The sequence below is a fragment of the Capsella rubella genome, unplaced genomic scaffold (genome assembly GCF_000375325.1).
Source record: "Capsella rubella cultivar Monte Gargano unplaced genomic scaffold, Caprub1_0 scaffold_3, whole genome shotgun sequence".
Lineage (NCBI taxonomy): Eukaryota > Viridiplantae > Streptophyta > Magnoliopsida > Brassicales > Brassicaceae > Capsella > Capsella rubella.
In genome coordinates this window covers 14,905,877-14,926,512 of record NW_006238921.1, presented here as the reverse complement: position 1 = coordinate 14,926,512, position 20,636 = coordinate 14,905,877, and the positions used below count along the sequence as shown (strand labels likewise).

Here is a 20,636-nt window from a genome sequence, read left to right as displayed (position 1 = left end):
AAATGACCATGTTTCTTAGACGACAAAACGACGTTGAAAGTCGTTTTCTTCCTCCATGGGTCCGCGCTATGGCAACAATTCAACATGAAATAAAGAGAATTGGTGGATTTTTCTAGGGTTAGGGAGTTAGATTTGTGAATTATGAATCGATTTTGGAATTTAGTTTCTTCAGTTTGTTAAACGACGTCGTTTTGTGGTTTGAAAAAGAAGCAACTCACAGATAGTTAACCCCGTCTTTGCAATTTTAAGAGAAACTAAACGTCGTGTTTAAATCGGCTAAGTCAACAAAACTTAGCTATTTTAGGGAAAAATCAACAAAAGTTTGTGATTAAAATGACTTCTTTAAAGTTTAGGATTAAATCGTCCCAAATTGAAAGTTCGGGATTTTTATAACATTTTTCCCTTATATAAACTGGTTGAAACTTAAAAGATCGTGTTTGTTGGTGCCAAAGAGTCTTTTACACTGTCTCTGTAGTTTCCACTTTCCAATGAGCTTGGAAGAGCGACCGACAGATCTCTGATAATTAGTTAATGGTTAATTAATTTAAAATTGACATAATTTGAAGGAGATTACTATCGTAACCTCGATTCGTTTTTTTAATTTCTTTCAATTTAAAAGTGTGCTAAGCTAGAAGATGAGCTGTTGTTACCTTGAAAACTCCATTATATCTTAGCTTTAATTAAATAGGTTGTTAAATAATAAATTTCTTTCCAAATTCTCTTTATAAAAAACAAAAAAAGTGCGTGAAAACGTAATGGTAAAATGACTTGAAATGTAAACAAAGGTGGGACAATGGACAGAGTCAAGACAAGTTGTTCTTTTGAAAAGAGGATTACCTCATTAGAAAATTCACCAAATTGGTCAAATAAAGACGATGAGAGTTTTTTTTTGTAAGTCTTTGGGGTTTCAGATCTTAAAGCCCTTTCTTCCGAGATCTATTACCACTTTCCCTTCAAGTCCTTGTCTGAATTCTCTTTCCAAGAAGACACTACCTGAGTCTTGCTGTCTGAAGCCTCGGCGGCGGGAGGATGCATCTGCCGGAGGTTACAAATGGCGCTGGCTCTGGTTTTCCGGCGGTCTCCGTCGGAAGTAAGATGAATAAGTATCAGAGAATGGACTCAGACGGGGATGAATCGCAGAATCATCTTGAAGCAGAGGCAAGAAGCAGCAGAACCAGAAAATACGTTATGGCTTGTGCTTTTTTTGCGTCGTTGAACAATGTTCTTCTCGGCTACGGTGAGAGTTTTACATATATAATCATCTTCTTCTTCTTCCTCTTCCTCTTCTTTACTTTGTTGGCTAAGCAAAAGGTGTGTCCTCTGTTTTTGGTACTTGTCAGATGTTGGGGTAATGAGCGGTGCGGTGTTGTTCATTCAGCAGGATCTCAAAATAACGGAGGTGCAGACTGAAGTACTCATCGGCAGCCTCAGCATCATTTCTCTCTTCGGAAGTTTAGCCGGTGGTAGAACCTCTGACTCCATTGGTAGAAAATGGACTATGGCTTTGGCTGCTCTCGTCTTCCAGACAGGTGCTGCGGTGATGGCTGTGGCTCCGTCCTTCGAGGTTTTGATGATCGGAAGAACTTTGGCCGGCATTGGGATTGGACTTGGTGTCATGATCGCGCCGGTCTACATTGCTGAGATATCCCCAACTGTAGCAAGAGGCTTTTTCACGTCCTTCCCTGAGATCTTCATAAACTTGGGGATCTTGCTTGGCTATGTCTCCAACTACGCCTTCTCGGGGCTTTCCGTGCATATCAGCTGGAGGATCATGCTTGCCGTTGGTATTCTTCCTTCGGTTTTCATAGGATTTGCGCTGTGCGTGATCCCTGAGTCGCCGAGGTGGCTAGTGATGAAAGGCCGAGTGGACAGTGCACGAGAGGTGCTCATGAAGACGAATGAGCGAGACGACGAAGTGGAAGAGCGGCTCGCAGAGATACAACTGGCAGCTGCACATACAGAAGGCAGCCAGGAGAGACCCGTGTGGCGGGAGCTTCTAAGCCCATCTCCTGTTGTACGGAAAATGCTGATTGTTGGCTTTGGGATCCAATGTTTCCAGCAGATCACTGGTATCGACGCCACCGTCTACTATAGCCCAGAGATCCTGAAAGAAGCAGGGATACAAGACGAGACCAAACTGCTCGCTGCAACTGTCGCTGTTGGGGTCACAAAAACAGTGTTCATACTATTTGCTACCTTCCTGATCGATAGCGTTGGCCGAAAGCCACTGCTTTACGTGAGCACAATCGGGATGACTTTGTGTCTCTTTTGTCTAAGCTTCACGCTCACATTTCTCGGCCAAGGAACTCTTGGTATAACTTTGGCGCTTCTGTTTGTTTGCGGGAATGTTGCCTTCTTCTCTATAGGGATGGGACCTGTTTGCTGGGTCTTGACGTCAGAGATCTTCCCACTACGGCTAAGAGCCCAGGCCTCTGCGCTTGGGGCAGTTGGGAACAGGGTTTGCAGCGGTCTTGTGGCCATGTCCTTCCTCTCCGTCTCACGTGCCATCACTGTGGGAGGAACCTTCTTTGTCTTCTCCCTGGTCTCTGCGCTCTCAGTTATCTTTGTGTACCTGCTAGTCCCGGAGACAAGTGGCAAGTCGCTAGAGCAAATAGAGTTGATGTTTCAGGGAGGGCTGGAAAGAAAAGATGGTGAAGTTGAGCTTGGAGATGCTGAGCGTCTCGTTCGCAAGGAACAGGAGTTTTGAGTGTTATAATACTATGGGCAGTATTGAACTTGTTAAAGTAGAAGAGGCAGAAGAGACAAGATACTCCATGGTGTTCTTGTTTTAGGTCCAACGAATGTAAGACAGATTGTGTAAGTGCGTTTGATGATGGTTAATTGGTATAGACTCGAAGGTAACTGCTTTGTTTCCTTGTTTCAAGAAGAAACCATGTGATACTCAAGGCAATACAGAAAGGACGAACCTTTGTGTTCACTTCATGTTTCACATTCATAAAGTTAAACACTCTCCACAAAGATCTCGAGACATTTCCATTACACACCAACTCTAACAGACTCACATCAAACAACAACAACATTTTGCTTACAAAAGCACACACAATCTCTCTCCTTGTGCCTCCTCCATAACTAGAGAGAAGGATTCGATGGACAAAAACTATGGAGATGTATTATATGTAGAAGTTTAAAGCTCGTAACAGGGGAACCTGGCTTGAGATGGGTCGACCATGTCAAAGAAGAGATAGGCCATGCCTGCAACACCTTCAAACAAGGAATAAGGACTATCTCCTCCGTGCATTTCTCCTTGTGAGAGTAACTTAGGGCCTCTATCAAGCAAAAAGCTGGCAAAGGCTTTTGCACGGTACAGATACTCACTCCTTCCTGTAGCTCTATAGAGAGCGAGAAAAACATATGTATTCCCACTTATTCCATGACAGATCCCCACCCGCTTGAGCAATCCACGGTTCCAAACCACCTCTGCTGCAGCAGCACCCGCTTCCAGAAACTCTCTCTCCCCAAAAACCTGTGTTTTGTTTTCATTTCCCAGATATTAAACTGTCTCTCAGCAAAGTATAGAAAGCAATTGAAATACACACATTCTGACTAAAAAGGCATCATCACCTCAGCCGCCTTCACAAGTGTGAGGGCAATCCCAGGAGCTCCATGACACCAATGCACAAGAACATCTTTCCTTCTATCCTCTTCACTAGCAGGGTAATTTCCACTTGGAAACCGATTCTTAATCATATACCTCAGGGTTCCCTTGACATCCTCTGCCTCGTCTGGCTTCAGCTGAACATCCATCAAAACGTGCATAATACCAGCAAGGCCATGTGCTGCACCCCAGTACTTTCTGCCATACCATTCAAACATAAGCGGTGAGCTTCCATTCTTAGCCATTGATCGTCCTTCTTTGATAATCTCCTGAGCAACTTGGCGCTGCACACTGAAAGTCATTTAGAAACTAAAGGAGCCTCATTAAAAGCTTTTTCATCCTAAAGAAGTACACTTACAATGGTATCCGAAGATAAAGTTTCTTTACCAACGTATTTGTTGATGAACAAACAAGCCCATAGGTAACCAATTCTTCCATACAACAGCTCGTTCGGAAGATCACTAGATAGTCTTATCTGTTAAAAAATGCTAAATTCCAATCACACAATTAAAGAAAAATTGAACCAAAGAACAAAGTGGAGAAGACGCATACCAGACGAAATTGTGCCAAATAGTAATTGAGCAACTCCTCCTCACCAGAAAGCTTGGCTGCAGCGGCGCCGAGACCACAAACGCCGGCTCGGCCACAGAGAAAAGTAACATCCCTGCCAACAAGTCTCAAACTTTCACCAACAATTCAAAAGCAACTTCTTGTTTCTGTAGAACTAAGCTATTGGACAAGGAAGAAAAAGAAGATACCCTGAGGAAGCAGAAGCAGCATCACAAGCTTTAACGATTTCTAAGCAGAGGGAAAGGTCATTGGCATTTCTAGTGACCTGATAAGCTCTAAAGAGTAAAAACGCAGCTCCAAGTGTTCCAGAGTAAAGAGTGAAGTCTTCAACAGTCTGCCCACTAAAACCCCAAGTGTTCATCACTACCTGAGAGAGACACACTTATTGAAAACCATTTCAAAGCAACCCTAATCACGAGGAAGAAGAGTAGATTAGCGCGTACGGTTTCTTTGAGATCCAAAGCGGATCGCTTGAGGTGCTGCGAGAGAGACGAATACGGCATAACGAGCAGATTACTAAGAGAATCTCCTCCAGCTTCACTTTCCTTCACGAAATCAGGCATCACGTTATCGAAGAACCGATCCGCCATTGTCTTCTCTTTCGTTAAAGCTCAAAATCGAAGCAAAATGTTTTAAGCTTTCTAGAAGAAGAAGAAGAAGAAGAAAGACTTAAACGACATCGTTTAGACGATCGGTTCGGTGAGTTGGTTACACGTTTTGGTCAACGTGGCCTTTTTCTTTTAATAATGAGTCAGATCTACGCCTAACGTCGAAACGACATCGTTTAAGGCGCTTCTCTTCTCTTCTCTTCCTTGTTCTGAAAATCAAACAAACGAGCGAGAGATCAAAAAAGTCCCAAGACGAGAGAGAGAATCTGTGATCTGAAAGGCTCCTTTAACCATGGCGACTTTTGACGACGGAGATTTCCCAGCTCAAACTCATTCTCCGTCTGAACACGACGACTTTGGCTACGATAATTTCTCCGAAGCTCAGCCACCTCCGACTCAGCACCCATCCGGTGGATTCTCCTCTTTTAATGGTGATGGAGCTTATGGATCTGAGAATCCTGCTTCCCCTAACGGCTACGGATTTGGTGCTTCCTCACCTAACCATGAGTTTTCCTCTCCTTTTGAGTCTTCCGCCAATGATGCTAACGGAAACGGCGGCGGCACCGACGACGCGATCTTCGCTTCCGATGGCCCCGTTCTTCCAGATCCGATTGAGATGAGGGAGGAGGGTTTCCAACGCCGTGAGTGGCGCCGGTTAGTGTTCTGATTCTCGCTGTTTTATTTATTTTCTTGTTATGGAATAACACTAGATCTCGAGCTTGTGACTTTGGTGGATAAGTAGATCTCTCAGTGTCTTCTTAGGTAGAAAATTTATTGATTTGAGCTTTGATTATGTGATCTTCCAGAATCCAAATTTAAGAATCTTGTAGAATGGTACAAAGTATTGTCATTGCCTCATTTGGGAGAGGCTTACTGATAGTAATGTGTGTTTTGACGAGTAGCTAAGGGTATATTGAAGTAGATCGCGGTTGGTTTGTTCAATCGGAGTTCAATTGTAATTCCTCTGTGATCTGATTTGGATTAAGAAAGAACGTGACTAGTATATGTTGCAATACCTCTGTGATCTGATTTGGAATAAGAAAGAACCCTGACTAGTTTATGTTGCAATTTCTCTGTGATCTGATTTGGAATAAGAAAGAACCTGACTAGTCTATGTTGCAATTCCTCTGTGATTTGATTTGAAATAAGAAAGAACCTTGACTAGTACATGTGTGCTTAGCTATGTACTTCATCTGTGATGTAGCAATTCTGAATCAGATTAAACTTGAACTACCTTTGTTTTTTGTTCATCATATACGAAAGAATCTCTGTGATCTGAACTGGAATAGGAAAGAATCCGAATAGTGTATGTGTTGTATCTATCATCTTCTTATCTGATGTGTCAATTCTGTATCAGACAGAATTGAACCACCATGCTTTTTTTTTACGTGTATAAAAGAATCTACTGTGATCTGGCTTGGAGTAAGAAAGAACCTGAATAGTATATATGTCATAACTATCATCTTCTTCAGTGGTGTGTCAATTCCGTATCAGATTAAACTGGAACCACCATGCTTTTGTTGTCAACATATATGAAACTGATATTTTGGCACGCATTGGTGCAGTCTAAACGCCATTCACCTTGAGGAGAAGGAAAAGAAAGAGAAGGAGATGCGGAACCAGATCATAACTGAAGCAGAAGAATACAAGAAAGCCTTCTATGAGAAAAGAGAGAAGACCATTGAAACCAACAAGACTGATAACCGTGAAAAGGAAAAGGTAAGCAGTGATAGAATTCCTAATTGCAGCCATTTAAGACACTTAGGTCCATTGGAAACTTGTGTGAATTTTGCCTCTCTTGCAGCTATACTGGGCTAACCAAGAGAAGTTCCACAAAGACGTTGACAAGCATTACTGGAAAGCAATTGCAGAGCTAATCCCGCGTGAGGTTCCCAACATCGAGAAGAGAGGGAAAAAGGATCCGGACAAGAAACCATCAGTGAATGTTATCCAAGGTCCTAAACCTGGGAAGCCAACTGATCTAGGGAGAATGAGGCAGATATTCTTGAAGCTCAAGACAAATCCCCCACCCCACATGATGCCGCCTCCTCCTCCAGCCAAAGATGCCAAAGATGGGAAAGATGCCAAAGATAGCAAGGATGCAAAAGGTGGGAAAGATGGTAAGGATGCAAAAGGAGGGAAGGACGCCAAGGACTTAAAAGATGGGAAACCTGCTGATCCAAAGGCGACAGAGGAAAAACCTGCCTCACCTGCCAAAGACGCAAGTGTTGAAACAGCAAAACCCGAAGCTGCTGCCTCAGGAGAGGGAGAGAAACCTGTGGCTGTAGCTGAGGCTGAGGGAGCCAAGGCGGAGTGAAAAATGTCTTTAGTATAACTGTTGGGGGATTATTTGATATTGAAGTCACAATAGCTGCGGGCGAAATAAGAAGGGGTTAGTTATGTGCGCAAAGAAGCTCTATCTGTGGGCACAACATTTCTTCTTCTGGAGAGAGAATTTTTAGTCCTTTTGTTTTTTTTGGTTATTATTTTTTCATTATCAATATATTTGTTCTGCAAAAATTTGGTTATTGTCTTGGATGATGATGTTCACTTTAAAATCATTTTGGTTCCACTTAATTTCATTTATGTGTGCACATTTATAAGAACTTTGATCAGAAGTAAAGGTTGTTGGATGAATCATTGGATTGTATGTATTAATAATGTGGGCGTAATGTGGTCGAGAGGGGTCGTGGCATGTGAGCCATCTTTTACATTATTATTTTTTGTAGTGACTTTGATAATGAGGCACGTGGTGTGGTGGTCAGGGTCCAGTTGTTTCGTCTCTTTCCAGGCGCGCACACACCATCACCATGTATGTAGGAACGAGAACATGTTACTAGAAAGTGAACGATAACACACATTCATTTGAGGTGCTATTATTTCTTGAAAAGAGTCAGCCAAGTTGTCTTGTCTTTAGAGGAAGTGGGGCTGGCAAAAGAGTTGGATTCAAATGGAATGAGATTGCATTTTACATTATTACACTTTTTTCTGTAGATTATTATATAGTAATGTCCCACAAACAAGATTTATAGATGATGATGATACACACATCCTTATGGACAAGGAAAAAAAAAGGAAAAGGGACAACATCGAAAGTTAGTAGTCACACGCACATTGCAAGCTCTTGTTCCCCTAACTTTGGAGATGGCTACAGTTGGAATTCTGATATTGCTTACTGTTTGCTCGTTGTCCTCTTTGTGTTACTCTCTCCCGCAACCAAAAAAAAACAGAAGAGATGCTACCTAGAGAACAGGGGAGAAGTTGAGCCGAGAGGTGTAAGTAGCTTTGGGAACCCAGTTACTTGGGATGACGTCGGTGGCAGAGAGAGTCTTGTTGTTGGACAAAGTAGTGAGCTTGACTGAGAAAGGTCCCTTGAGTGGTCCTTCAACGATGCACCAGTTTGCTCCCCATATGTGCTTCATTGCTATCCACTCCTTAGACCCGGCCTTCATAATTCAAAATATATACAACAAATTAAGTTATTATACTAATTAAGGGAAGAAGAATATGACATTTTGTATACTAATTAAGGGAGAGAGTAATACTTGACGAATGTGCATAGAGCCAATGTCTCCTTCACCATCTTCATACTCAATGAGAAGAGATAGCCAATAAGCAGTTGATCCTGCGTTCACATGGAACGCTATGTTCTTCCCTCTGTACTTGCATGCTGTTCTGTTTTTTTTGTTCATAAAAACAAATCACAAGTGTTAAGTGTTTTGTTGTTGTGTGTCAGAGATCCATAGGTGTGTGTTGTGTAGTCAATGGTCAAAACTACGGGACCATCGAAAACAACCAGAACGCCGTTAAAGTTTCTATATTTGTTTACTCCTCCCAATGTAATATATATTTACTCAATTTGTTGGTTAGCATTTGGAACTAATTGGGAAGTAAAAAAAATAAAAATAATAAGTTGGTTTAAATAGAGCGCGAAGAGGTACCGGCGGTAGAGGATGTTTAACAGACCACGGTTGCGGATGACGCCGTTATGGCCGGGAATAGCCATATGTCCAAAGGCGGCACCACTTAGGTCGAAGTGAGTGTGTTTTGCTTTAGCAGATGGTCCTGACGGTGACTGGTCGGTGACAATAATGGTGACAGCTCTCTTAGAGCAAATGGTCTTGTCGAGACACCTGACCTTGTAACATGCACCGCAGCCTTCGCCGCTCTTGAACAGAATCGGACTCACCGCACCAACCCTTGCTCTAAACGGCTTCACGTCCACTAGCGACCCGTAACCACAAGCTCCTCCTGCGCCGTTTCATTAATAAGCCATTATAACATTACTGTTTTTTTGGTTTCACTAACGTTTAGAATTGATTTCACAGTAATTAAATGCCTTAAAAAGTTTATGTAAAACTGTAAAAGAGATGTAATGTCTTTACCGCTACTGCCGTCGCCCTCGGCACTCCCGTACCAGGTGGCCGTGGCGGGTAGCCAATGAGAGGCTGCCACGCGTTGAGGGGAGTGAGACAACGGTGGAGGAGAGCAAGAACCGCCTCTAAGAAGGTGGAGGAAGACGCATAGTGTCGGTAGGATGAGAGGAAAGAGCTGCATTTTGACTGACCACCGGAGAAACTAACCAAAACACACAAAAAAAAGTGGTGGAGGAGTGAGAGTGTGAAAGAATGGTTTGGTTTATTAGTTGGTTAAATATAGAAGAATTGGAAAAAGCCTTTAGTATCAAAAAAATCAATAATAATTGATACATTGAGGCCATGAGAGGACCTAACAGTGACAGACTGACAGTTAGGGGCCTTGATATAGCACGATCCCGTAGGGTAAAGCCTTGGTTGGTTGGTTGGGACAAGATTCTTCCGTTACTCTTACACTTCTTCTACTACTTCTTACTCTTACAAAATAATATAGTATAGTTGATGATATTTGTTTTCGATTAGTAAAGTATTAAAGCAGTAATCATTATATAGTTGTGCTTTGAATTACCAATCAAATTAAACTTATATAGGTATTTGTTTTGATTTGAACTGGATATAAAAGTTCTCTTCATTATTTAACAAATTGAACACCAAATTATAATTAGTAACAATTTGCATGTTAAAAATAGCTAGTTTACCTTTATGTAAATAAGAGAATGATGAAAATGTCGCTATTAGGCGATCGAGGAATAATAATATAACAATAAAAAAAAGTGTATCTGATCTTATTCGTTTTATATGATAAGATTGAAAAATATGGAATCTTGATTGGCCAATCTCTTGTCCACAGCGCATAAATCATTTCAGCACTCAATCGAAGATACTATTATTATTCTTTTTAACTGTTTCCAAGTTTCGTATTTGTTTTTTTGCTATTCAACGACCACCAAACCCATAAGCTTATTTTACACTTTCATTATAGTATATAGTTTTAGGCAGACCGCACATGCATGATTCAGCCATAACCCTTACTTTTGATTATTCGACCCTTCTTCTATACTCTTTTTTACCTATCTTTCCAAAATGGCTTATCATGTTTTGCCACGCATTGCATCATCGCATGACCCATATAGAATACTTTGCAGTTCCAGGGTGAAAGAGCCAATATCAACTTAACAAATCTATGGTACTATACTGGTTAGGCTTTCTTAGGTCTTGACATGAGGTGAGATCACATGAGCTATCATGCATCAATGATCTTTAACTTAATTATAATTGTTGTAATATACTTTATAAGTTAATTTCTTAATTAATTAACTAACAATCATCATGAATACTAGCTAGATACATGTATGCATGTGTGAATTATCAAAGACTAGTGAAATATTTTATTGATGAGAATGAACCAAATGAGAATGCTTTGGTGAAAGTGGAAAAGTCAAATTGAATTATTGGAGAATGACAACAAGAAAAAAGATGTTATTACGTAATTATGTTCAATGAAATTACAAAGAAAGACTCACATGAGAGAGCATCAATAAATAAAATAAAACAGTTCATATAGGAATCTTACAGTTCACATTTTACATTCTCAATTAATTCCTTCCTTTCACATAATATTTACACTATTAAAAGACTTTTTTTTTTTTATTACAATCTCTTCCCATGTTCCCCATTAGGCATATGCATACATACCTAAGAATTAATTCCTTCGATTATATTATTTGCATACCTCTGTATTTTAAACGAATATTATGTGAACACCTCCATACGAATCCATCCTTAATAACGATGATTAGTGATATGGTTTTGATGCAAGATTGGAATCACTCAAACTTTAGATCACACAAGAATCAAGAGATTTTAATCTTACCTTGCGGAAGGTGAAATTCACGAATTGGTTATGAAGTATCCTCTCGTGAATTAAGGGGTAGTACATAGGATATAGACAAGGTGATTAATTCACTTAATCAATGGAATAACCGACTTACTTAATCAGTGAACAAATAAAGTATGTTAAATCACTCAACGAATTTAAAGTACTAAGTGACTCACTCACAAAAAAACTAAAAAACAAAAATGACAAAAACTCAAATTTTGACAAAAATAAAACTTTTTATTACTTTAAAATGATCAAGGCTGAATTTACAATGTGTCTATGTGAGTGCCTTGAAAAGGTAAAGCCTTTTATAGTGGCTTACCTAGGAATTAAGGATCAAGAAAAATGAGGTATAACATTGTTCGATTTCTTAATTTTGCTTTCTTCGAAAAACCATGCAGATTTTGTTTCCTTTGATGAGGACTTGATTTTCTCAGTTGGTTGATCATTTGATGAAGCAATTTGAAAGAGATTGTTAATCACTACAGTAGTCATGATGAGTTAATTCTAAAAAACAGAATGAGAATAGAATTGTTACAACATTAATCTTTTGAAGATGCAATATTAATGATATAGTCTATATATAGACCCAAAGATTAAACAAGATTCTCCGGCTCTGAAGACAGGTTCATGTCTCTGGCTGTTATAGTGTTTGTGTAGATGAGATTGTGTCTGGTGAAGAAGAAGATGGTAAATGAAGAAGCTCTCTACAATGCATGTCACTTTTGTATAATCGAACTTCTTAGCTACGTTTTTTTTTTGTTTTTTTTTCGTGATGTGTTTTTTTTTTTTGTTGAAAACTTGAAAAATCGTATTTAAGATAATGTATCACAGGATAAATATTTAATCTAAATACAATACTAAATTTTACGTAAACTTAAAACTGTAAAAAATGATATCATTTTACGTAAAAATTAAAAATTATTCAAGGGACACTTATATTTTTGGTGAAATGTTACTATATAGACACTTATGTTTTGGTCAAATGTTACCATATGGACACTTTGATTTTGGTCATATTGTTACCATATAGACACTTTTATTTTGGTCAAATGTACCATACATGGACACTTTTATTTTGGTCAAATGTTACCATATAGACACTTTAATTTTGGTCAAATGTACCATATATGGACACTTTTATTTTGGTCAAATGTAACCATATAGACACTTCATTAGTAATTACTAATTACCATATCATTAGATATATTTATTGAAATATGTGTTACCAAGCTCATGTGTATGTGTATATATCCTTAATCATGTAAGAAAAGTTTATTACAAAGATTAAAGAATGGGAAAATATTTGGTTTTTTTGTTTTTTTTCCTCTTTTCCTTTGATTCTATAAATTCATCGATTTCTCCTTTCTTCAAAACATTTCATCTCCAAATTGTAAATCGGCTTGAGTTTCACAAGAAACTTAAAATTCAGTGCGAGAGTGACAGTTTTCAGAGTTATCGTCTTCCAACTACCTATATTAACATAGGCGAGAGTTATCAACTTAAATTTATAATTCTTCCAAATGTTATGTATCGATGTAGCTTATGGCAGGTAAAAACTATATTTTAAGCTTTTATATATATCTTTACATATTTTTTGGTATATTAATTAGGGATGAGCTTTGTATTATTGAAAAATTCGAATATTTTATGGAATAAATCCTCTTTTTTAATATTTCATGGATTTTAAAAGGGTGAATGGATTTTTAAATGAATTTAATTTTGATTTTCTTTAAAGCATTTTGTTCTATATAAAATCTGCTCAACTGATTGAAAAAATTGGTTAGTTAAAACTAATTTGAATATTCACTCAATACATTGTTGACTGTACAATAAAGTTTAAACAATTTTCGTTTTTGTGTTTTAGGGACCAAATTATAAACATAATGTGTATTTTAAAGCTTTCATTCCGAGCCAAAGTTTTATAGATGATACATGTAATGGAATGAACCCGAATGTGTGTATGTGGATTGCAAAAGAACGAGGAGTTTATGTCCGCCACGACAAATTTCTAAGAGAGTATTTCAGGTATGGATGGGATACTCCAACAGAACAAAGAGAAATCGCTCCGGTCAGTGCACTTACAAGTGAATCATAATTTGATTCATAAGTCTAATAAAATTCTGAAAACTATTTTAAATAGTTATGTGCAATCTTGTATTGTTGGATCATGTTGAAGAGAATAATAATAAAGTTTTAGATTATGAGCTTTAACTTCAATTTGGGATAATTTCTGATATTATATGATTTAATGTTTTTCTTTATAAATGAATTTTGATTTTCAAAGTTAGTAACTCTTTTGATCGCGACATGTATTAATTTGATCCGTTAGAGATTTTGACATATGATTTTAATGAGCATATTCTCAATAAGACTATAAATAATAAAATGATTTATTAATTTTAGTTTTAGGTGACTAATTCTATTAGATAAATGGTTAAAAAAAATTTCTTAAAAATAGAAAAAGAATTAAGGAAATTTTACAATTAATTAATTAATATACAGTAATATATACCATAATTAAATAAATCATATAGTCAATGATCAGATAAAATTAAGGATTGTAAATACTCAAATCTATATTTATAATAACTTATCTCATACTGTACATTCGTTAGATATTCTTATATGTCTAATGCTTAATAATTATCATAAACCTGTCAATAGTAATGCCTAGGAACATATTGGTAGGAGAATATTCCTGTTCTTTAGTTGTATTAAATTGGTAGAAAGATATTCCAATGATTTTGTATTTATAAGAAACTGAAAGAATTAGGAATGTTTTTCTACCATGTCATTTGTTTCCTTCTTTACCTGCTCGAAGGTGAGGACTTTGTAACTTCTCTTTCGTTGCACCATGCATGTATCAGTTACTCCATTCCAAGTCAAATTAAATTGTATAGTCGGTTCACTCTGTTTTTGGTACGTATATCTCACGTGGTGTTCTTAGTTGATCACACGGCTGCCTTAAACATGGTATAATAAAGTTGGTATTTCAACAAAATTAAAGGTGTGATGGAGAGAGTACAGTCTCTTATAGTGGCTTACGAGGGAATCAAGGATCAAGAGAAATGAGAGGCGATATTGTTCGATTTCTTAATTTTACTTTCTATGAAAAAACCATGTAAATTTTGTTTCCTTTGAGGATGACTTGATTTTCTCACTTTGTTGATCATTTGATGAAGCAATTTAAAAGAGATTGTTAATCACTACAAAGGTTATGATGATTTTATCCTAAGAAACATAATGAGAATATAATTGTTACAACAATCTCTTGAAGATACAGTATTAACGCTATAGACCAAAAGATTAAAGAAGATTCCCCAGCTATGGAGACATGTTCATGTCTATGGCTGTTTTAGTATTTGTGTTCATGTCTATAGCTGTTTTAGTATTTGTGTCTGATGAAGAAGAAGACGGTAAATGAAGAAGCTCTCTACAAAGCATGTCACTTTTGTATAATCGAACATCTTAGCTACAATTTTTTTTTTTTTTTTGAAAACTTGAAAAATCGTAGTTAAGATAATGTACCACAGGATAAATAACATTTAATCATATAATTATAATCTATATATATAAAGTTAGCTTTTTCTCTTTTCTCATGATGCCACCTAAGCATCTACCTAATCCACATTTTTGTTTAAACATTAAAATAATTTAAAACATTAATTTAGTGCATATTTATGTTACTTATTTAATTAATAGAAAGTTTATATAAATAATAATAAATTATGTAAAATAAATGAAATAATAATAAATTATGTAAAAAATGAAATGTTAAAATAAGAAAAACAATACTTTAATTTTTTATTAGTGGTAATAATATAACTCAATTTTCATTTTAAATTGATCATAATTTAATTTTTTAAATATGTTACCGAGTTTTAGAATGTAAGTAAAATTTAAATTTATGGTAGACTAAAACAACATTTATGTAATTGTATGTATCTATATATATAAAGTTAGCTTTTTCTCTCTTCTCAGTATGTCACCTATAAACCACATTTTTGTCTACATTAAAATAAATTTAAAACATTCATTTAGTGCATATTTATGCTACTTATTTAATTAATGGAAAATTTATATAAATAAAAATAAATTATGTAAATAAATGAAATTTTAAATAAGAAATACTTTCATTTTATATTAATTAGTGGTAATAATATAATTCAACTTTCATTTTAAATTGATCATAGTTTAATATTTTAAATGTGTTACTGACTTTAAGAATGTAAGTAAATTTTCAATTTATGGTAGAATAAAAACAACATTTATGTAATTGTACATATAAAATCTTGAAGGGGAAAAATAAAATTGAAAGTGAAATATTAGTTTATAACATGATGAAAAAGAAAATGATTTTAATCCAAATTTAAATATTGAAAGATAATAATTCAAGAGAAAATAACTATAATATGTTTTGAAATCAATTAAAAATAAATAAAATATCACAATATGAATAAAAAAATAAAACAAAATATATAAACCTCCCGCGCGCAGCGCGGGTCAACTGCTAGTAAAATTATAAAGAGGAAAAATAAAATGAAAGTGAAATATTAGTTTATAACATGATCAAAAAAAAATGATATTTCATAAATTGAATCAAATGCTTTTAATCCAAATTTGAGTATTGAAAGATAATAATTAAAGAGATAATAATTATAATATTTTTTGAAAATCAATTAAAAATAATAAAATATCACAATATGAATAAAAAATCAACGAAACAAAATTATAAACCTCCCGTGCGTAGCACGGGTCAACTGCTAGTATTTAATATACTAAAACTAAAAACTCTAAAAATATGATATCATTTTATGTAAAAATTATTTTAGGGACATTAGTATTCTGGTCAAATGTTATTATATGTACACTTTTATTTTGGTCAAATGTTACCATATGGAAACTTTTATTTTGGTCAAATTTGGCACAATTACTAATTTACTACCATATCATTAGATATATTATCTGAAATATGTGTTACCAGGCTCCTGTGTATGTGTATATATCCTTAATCATATAGAAAAGTTTATTACAAATATTTAAGAATGGGAAAATACTTGGTTTTTTTTCTTTTTGTCCTTATTTCCTTTGATTCCATCAATTCATCTTTTTTTCCTCCTTTCTTCAAAACATTTAATATCCAATTTGTAAATCAGCTTGAGTTTCACAAGAAGCTGAGAATTCTATGCAAGACTGGCAGTTTTCATGAAGCTACTGAACCCACTATCTTTCTTAACGTAGGGGAGAGTACTCTAATTAAATTTAGAATGATTCCATTTGTTCCGTTTTGGTGTAATTTTTGGCAGGTAAAAACCAGTTTTTATATTATTTTTTTACATATTTTAGGCACATTAATTAGGGATGAGCTTTTTGTATTATTGAAAAAGATGAATATTTTATAGAATAAATCCTTTTTTCATTTTTCTTTTAGTTCAATCACTAAATAATATTTTCATATGTAATATTCAAAATTTCATGGATTTTAAAAGGTTGAATGGATTTTTAAATGACTTTTATTTTGTTTTTAACGCATTTTGTTTTATTAAGAATCTGCTTAATTGATTGAAAAAATTGGCTCATTAAAATTAATTGGTTGGAGCTATCAACTCTCGATCACTTCTTTTGAGGTTTCATGGAGTGCTTTCAGATATATTTCTTATTTTTTTAAGCAATTCTCTAGCTTTATTTATCATTTTATCCCTCGATCATCTAATGTTTTAGTTGATTTCATTGCCAAAAAATGTTTAAGTGTGTAGGGTTAGAACTTTGGTTAATTTTAATGATTTTGTGCACAAAAACAAGAAAAATGGTAAAATAAAAATAATTAGACTATTTACTCAATACATTGTTGACTGTACAATAAAGTCAAAACAAATTTGTTTTTGTGTTTCAGGGACCAAATTATATACATAATGTATATTTTGAAGCTTTCTTTCCGAGCCAAAAGTTTATAGATAGTATATGTAATGGAATGCACCCCAATGTATGTACGTGGGTTGCAAAAGAACGAGCAGTATATGTCCGCCACAACAATGTTCTAAGAGAAAGATACGGATGGAATACTCCAATAAAACAAAGAGAAATAGCTCCAGCCATTGCACTTACAAGTGAACCAGAATTTGATTCATACGTCTAATAAAATTCTGACTAATTAAAAACATTATGTGCAATCTTGGTATTGTTGTATCATATTGAAAAGAATAATAATAAAATTTGATATTAAGAGCTTTAAATTGAATTTGGGCTTCTCATATTATATAATTTAATATTGTTTATAAATGAATTTTCTAATCTATCTAATTATTTAAACCTTGGTTTCTCGTCTTATACCTCGTTATGTCATATAATCGCAAAAAAAAATCAAAGTTTTAAAAAACGGCAAAGTCAATAATATTTTAGTATAAACTTGCCAACTTGGTGTAGAGTTAAATATTAATGACATTTAAACTTTTAAAAAGTTTCAAAATATTTAAATATTTAAAACTTTATATGTTGCTAGCAATCCTTCTCGTCTTACAACCCGTCCCGTCATCTAATCTCCAAAAAAATAAACCCATGTTTATAGTCCCGTCATTCATACTTCGAAGGTTATAATCTTATTTATAAAGATTCTGAATTATTATCAAAAACATTCTACCCGATGTGGGTTGTTGTACATATGCTAAAAATGTTTGTAATATATGTCCGTTTAAAAAATTTAAATTGCAATATATGCAAAAAAACTGTATTTTTTATTATACATATGTTTTATGTAATAAAATAAATTAAAAAATAAAGAAGATCACATAAAAAATTTGGAGAAAATAAAATAAAAAATGATATTATATTTATTAGGGAAAGATTTCAGGAATTTTGTTAAAAAATGCTTTTTATTAGTTTTCAAAATTTTAACTAGTAATAAATTTTAGTGGAATGCTTTATAAATAATTTCAAAGTCCATGAATTATTTCAAAAAGTGCTGCAAAAATGTTAATATAGATTAAATATTAGTCTAGGGACACTAGAATTTTAATCAAATGTTATTATATGGAAACTTTTATTTTGGTCAAATCTTACCATATGGACACTTTGGTTTTGGTCAAATTTGGTACAATTACTAATTAGTAATTTACTAATTACCATATCATTATATATTTTATTTAAAATGTGTTAGGACTAGGAGGCTCTTGTGTAGGTGTATATATTCTTAATCATGTAAGAAAGTTTTATTACAAATATTTAAGAATGGGGAAAATTTTGGTTTTCTTTCTTTTTGTCCTCATTTCCTTTGATTCCACAAATTCATCTTTGCCTCCTTTCTTCAAAAGATTTCATATCCAAATTGTAAATCAGCTTGAGTTTCACAAGAAACTGAGAATTCAGTGTGCGAGTGGCAGTTTTCATGAATCTCGTCTTCCCACTCTCTATCTTAACACAAGCGAGAGTATTCTAATTAACTTTAACATTATTCCATATGTTCCATTTTGGTGTACTTTGAGGCAGGTAAAATCCAATATATATACATATTATTAGGCACATCTATTAAGGATGAGCTATTTGGTATTATTGAAAAAATCGAATTTTTTTTATAGAATTGATCATGTTTTTCATTTTTCTTTTAGTTCAATCCAAAAATAATTATGGTCATATGTAATATTAAAAAATTTCATGAATTTTAAAAGGCTGAATGGATTTTTAAATGACTTTTATTTTGTTTTTTTTAACTCATTTTGTTTTATAAAGAATCTGCTTAATTGATTGAAAAAATTGGTTCATTAAAATTAATTGTTGGAGATATCAACTCTCGATCACTTCTTTTGAACCTTCATGGAGTGCTTTCAGATATTCTTCTTAGTTTTTAGCAATTCTCTAGCTTTGTTTATCGTTTTATCCCTCGGTCATCTAATGTTTTAGTCGATTCCATTGCCAAAAAATGTTTTAGCGTGTAGGGTCTGTAACTTTGGTTAATTTTAATGATTTGGTGCACACAAAAAAGAAAAAATTGGTTAAATTAAAATTAATTCGACTATTCACTCAATACATTGTTGACTGTACAATAAGTCAAGTAATTTTTGTTTTTGTGTTTCAGGGACCAAATTATATACATAAGGTATATTTTGAAGCTTTCTTTCCGAGCCGAAAGTTTATAGATGGTACATGTAACGGAATGCACCCTAATGTGTGTATGTGGGTTGCAAAAGAACGAGCAATATATGTCCTCCACGACCATGTTTTAAGAGAAAGGTATGGATGGAATACTCCAATAAAACAAATAGAAATCGCTCCAGCCATTGCACTTACAAGTGAATCAGAATTTGATTCATATGTCTAATAAACTTCTGAAAACTAATTTAAAACATTATGTGCAATCTTGATATCGTTGTATCATATTGAAGAGAATAATAATAAATTTTTAGATTATGAGTTTAACTTGAATTTGGGCTTCTGATATTATATGATGTAATGTTGTTAAGAGAATAATAATAAATTTCTAATCTATCTTATTATATAAACTTTGGTTTTCACGATCTATACGACTTCAAGTAAGGATCAACTAAATATAGTAATCAGTAAATGAAAAAGTCGTTAACGCTATATACAATTGACTCATCTCTATTTGGGGCGAGTGACATAAATTATGGTAAACTATTTGATCATGTTAGCAACTTACAAATAAGGAGAGAAGAACAAACCCATCAACAACTCCTTTTTACTGTACATAAGAGATCTAATTTGCAGCTCACTAATTGTAATAAATATATATTTAGACACAAAGAGACATAAATTGATACTTGACCACATATAGTCACTTAATTATTTTCTGGAAATTTTCAGGCTTAAGAGACAACTCTTGATAACATGAAAAGAACATCAAAGTTTAGCCTACAAGACATCACAAATAACGTTTGGTTTACACTGGCACCTCCTTCTAAATAATAATACGCATGCACACGATAGTTTTTGAAATTTGGAGAACTAAATAATTATATGTTTAATCATGTTTAACCCTTTAACGATTTTAATTTGTTTTACAGGAAACCATGAATTATTTCTAATTCATGTACAACAAAAACACCAACCATCTAAATATGTGTTAAAAGAAAATTAATTCCCCAAAAATAACTTAGAAGAAGAATTTGTTTGTTTCACATTCTTTAGACCATCTCCAATGGTTTTTGCTATTTTTTCATCTATTATAGAGGAACTATATAATAGAGGTGACTTTTGCTCCAATGGTTTCCTCTATTTTTTCCTCTATAATAGAATATTCCAAATAGATTCTTTTAAAATCTTAATATTAACACCATCTATTTATAAAAGTTGCAAATTAACCCATTTACTTTAACTTTTATAAAATTTTAATAAAATAATTATTTTTATTTAAATTAAACATTTATTATAAAAACATTATATTATATATTATTTTTTAATGAAAAATACATCACACTATATAAAAAAAGTAATAAGATACTAGATTCTTAACCATCAGCATAAGTGTATTTTTCCCACAAATGATCAACTAATGTATTTCGAAGTGAGAAATGAGCTTTTTTATCTTTTATTTTTCTGAATCGACCTAGAAACTCTTGGAAACGAATATCATC

General features: G+C 34.2%; 5 protein-coding genes and 1 long non-coding RNA gene across 7 annotated transcripts; 4 read left to right on the top strand and 2 right to left on the bottom strand.

Annotated features, from left to right (window-relative positions):
• Window positions 1–801: 801 nt before the first annotated feature.
• LOC17892579 (probable polyol transporter 4) lies at window positions 802–2,938 on the top strand. Its single transcript, XM_006297363.2, has 2 exons — window positions 802–1,237; window positions 1,341–2,938. Exons 1-2 carry the CDS (start codon window positions 1,030–1,032, stop codon window positions 2,705–2,707), a joined length of 1,575 nt encoding a protein of 524 aa, XP_006297425.1. The 5' UTR covers window positions 802–1,029; the 3' UTR covers window positions 2,708–2,938.
• LOC17892676 (lanC-like protein GCL2) lies at window positions 2,860–4,852 on the bottom strand. Of its 2 annotated transcripts, none has more exons than XM_006299667.2 (6): window positions 4,630–4,852; window positions 4,375–4,553; window positions 4,169–4,280; window positions 3,975–4,091; window positions 3,583–3,900; window positions 2,860–3,484 (listed from the first exon to the last, which is right to left on the bottom strand). In XM_006299667.2, the coding sequence occupies exons 1-6, from the start codon at window positions 4,774–4,776 to the stop codon at window positions 3,146–3,148; spliced, it is 1,212 nt and encodes a 403-aa protein (XP_006299729.1). In that variant the 5' UTR covers window positions 4,777–4,852; the 3' UTR covers window positions 2,860–3,145. The 2 variants fall into 2 exon arrangements, with proteins under 2 accessions (XP_006299729.1, XP_023642389.1); XM_023786621.1 differs by having other exon boundaries at window positions 4,375–4,549; window positions 4,630–4,716.
• Window positions 4,853–5,003: 151 nt separating this feature from the next.
• Window positions 5,004–7,431, top strand: LOC17890823 (clathrin light chain 1). The gene is made up of 3 exons (XM_006297999.2): window positions 5,004–5,448; window positions 6,360–6,513; window positions 6,599–7,431. The coding sequence occupies exons 1-3, from the start codon at window positions 5,087–5,089 to the stop codon at window positions 7,109–7,111; spliced, it is 1,029 nt and encodes a 342-aa protein (XP_006298061.1). The 5' UTR covers window positions 5,004–5,086; the 3' UTR covers window positions 7,112–7,431.
• A 303-nt stretch (window positions 7,432–7,734) lies between these two features.
• On the bottom strand, window positions 7,735–9,516 carry LOC17893233 (expansin-B1). The gene is made up of 4 exons (XM_006298254.2): window positions 9,180–9,516; window positions 8,736–9,045; window positions 8,340–8,469; window positions 7,735–8,240 (listed from the first exon to the last, which is right to left on the bottom strand). The coding sequence occupies exons 1-4, from the start codon at window positions 9,349–9,351 to the stop codon at window positions 8,037–8,039; spliced, it is 816 nt and encodes a 271-aa protein (XP_006298316.1). The 5' UTR covers window positions 9,352–9,516; the 3' UTR covers window positions 7,735–8,036.
• Window positions 9,517–12,343: 2,827 nt separating this feature from the next.
• Window positions 12,344–13,269, top strand: LOC111831681 (S-protein homolog 26-like). The gene is made up of 2 exons (XM_023786797.1): window positions 12,344–12,601; window positions 12,917–13,269. Exons 1-2 carry the CDS (start codon window positions 12,344–12,346, stop codon window positions 13,145–13,147), a joined length of 489 nt encoding a protein of 162 aa, XP_023642565.1. The 3' UTR covers window positions 13,148–13,269.
• A 2,855-nt stretch (window positions 13,270–16,124) lies between these two features.
• LOC17891949 lies at window positions 16,125–17,290 on the top strand. The gene is made up of 2 exons (XR_002834808.1): window positions 16,125–16,358; window positions 16,946–17,290. It is a non-coding gene; the product is annotated as an uncharacterized LOC17891949 (long non-coding RNA).
• Window positions 17,291–20,636: the final 3,346 nt, after the last annotated feature.

What these genes read in the sequence shown, in the direction of transcription:
- LOC17892579 (XM_006297363.2), top strand. Translation starts at nt 1,030, where the DNA reads ATGCATCTGCCGGAGGTTACAAATGGCGCTGGCTCTGGTTTTCCGGCG. An exon ending in CAATGTTCTTCTCGGCTACG is followed by an intron (nt 1,238 to 1,340) that starts GTGAGAGTTTTA and finishes GGTACTTGTCAG; the next exon opens with ATGTTGGGGTAATGAGCGGT.
- LOC17892676 (XM_006299667.2), bottom strand. Translation starts at nt 4,776, where the DNA reads ATGGCGGATCGGTTCTTCGATAACGTGATGCCTGATTTCGTGAAGGAA. An exon ending in CTTTGGATCTCAAAGAAACC is followed by an intron (nt 4,554 to 4,629) that starts GTACGCGCTAAT and finishes TGTCTCTCTCAG; the next exon opens with GTAGTGATGAACACTTGGGG. An exon ending in CACTTGTGAAGGCGGCTGAG is followed by an intron (nt 3,485 to 3,582) that starts GTGATGATGCCT and finishes AACAAAACACAG; the next exon opens with GTTTTTGGGGAGAGAGAGTT.
- LOC17890823 (XM_006297999.2), top strand. Translation starts at nt 5,087, where the DNA reads ATGGCGACTTTTGACGACGGAGATTTCCCAGCTCAAACTCATTCTCCG. An exon ending in CAACGCCGTGAGTGGCGCCG is followed by an intron (nt 5,449 to 6,359) that starts GTTAGTGTTCTG and finishes GCATTGGTGCAG; the next exon opens with TCTAAACGCCATTCACCTTG. An exon ending in ATAACCGTGAAAAGGAAAAG is followed by an intron (nt 6,514 to 6,598) that starts GTAAGCAGTGAT and finishes CCTCTCTTGCAG; the next exon opens with CTATACTGGGCTAACCAAGA.
- LOC17893233 (XM_006298254.2), bottom strand. Translation starts at nt 9,351, where the DNA reads ATGCAGCTCTTTCCTCTCATCCTACCGACACTATGCGTCTTCCTCCAC. An exon ending in CGAGGGCGACGGCAGTAGCG is followed by an intron (nt 9,046 to 9,179) that starts GTAAAGACATTA and finishes GAAACGGCGCAG; the next exon opens with GAGGAGCTTGTGGTTACGGG. An exon ending in GCTCTATGCACATTCGTCAA is followed by an intron (nt 8,241 to 8,339) that starts GTATTACTCTCT and finishes TGAATTATGAAG; the next exon opens with GCCGGGTCTAAGGAGTGGAT.
- LOC111831681 (XM_023786797.1), top strand. Translation starts at nt 12,344, where the DNA reads ATGGGAAAATATTTGGTTTTTTTGTTTTTTTTCCTCTTTTCCTTTGAT. An exon ending in ATCGATGTAGCTTATGGCAG is followed by an intron (nt 12,602 to 12,916) that starts GTAAAAACTATA and finishes TTTGTGTTTTAG; the next exon opens with GGACCAAATTATAAACATAA.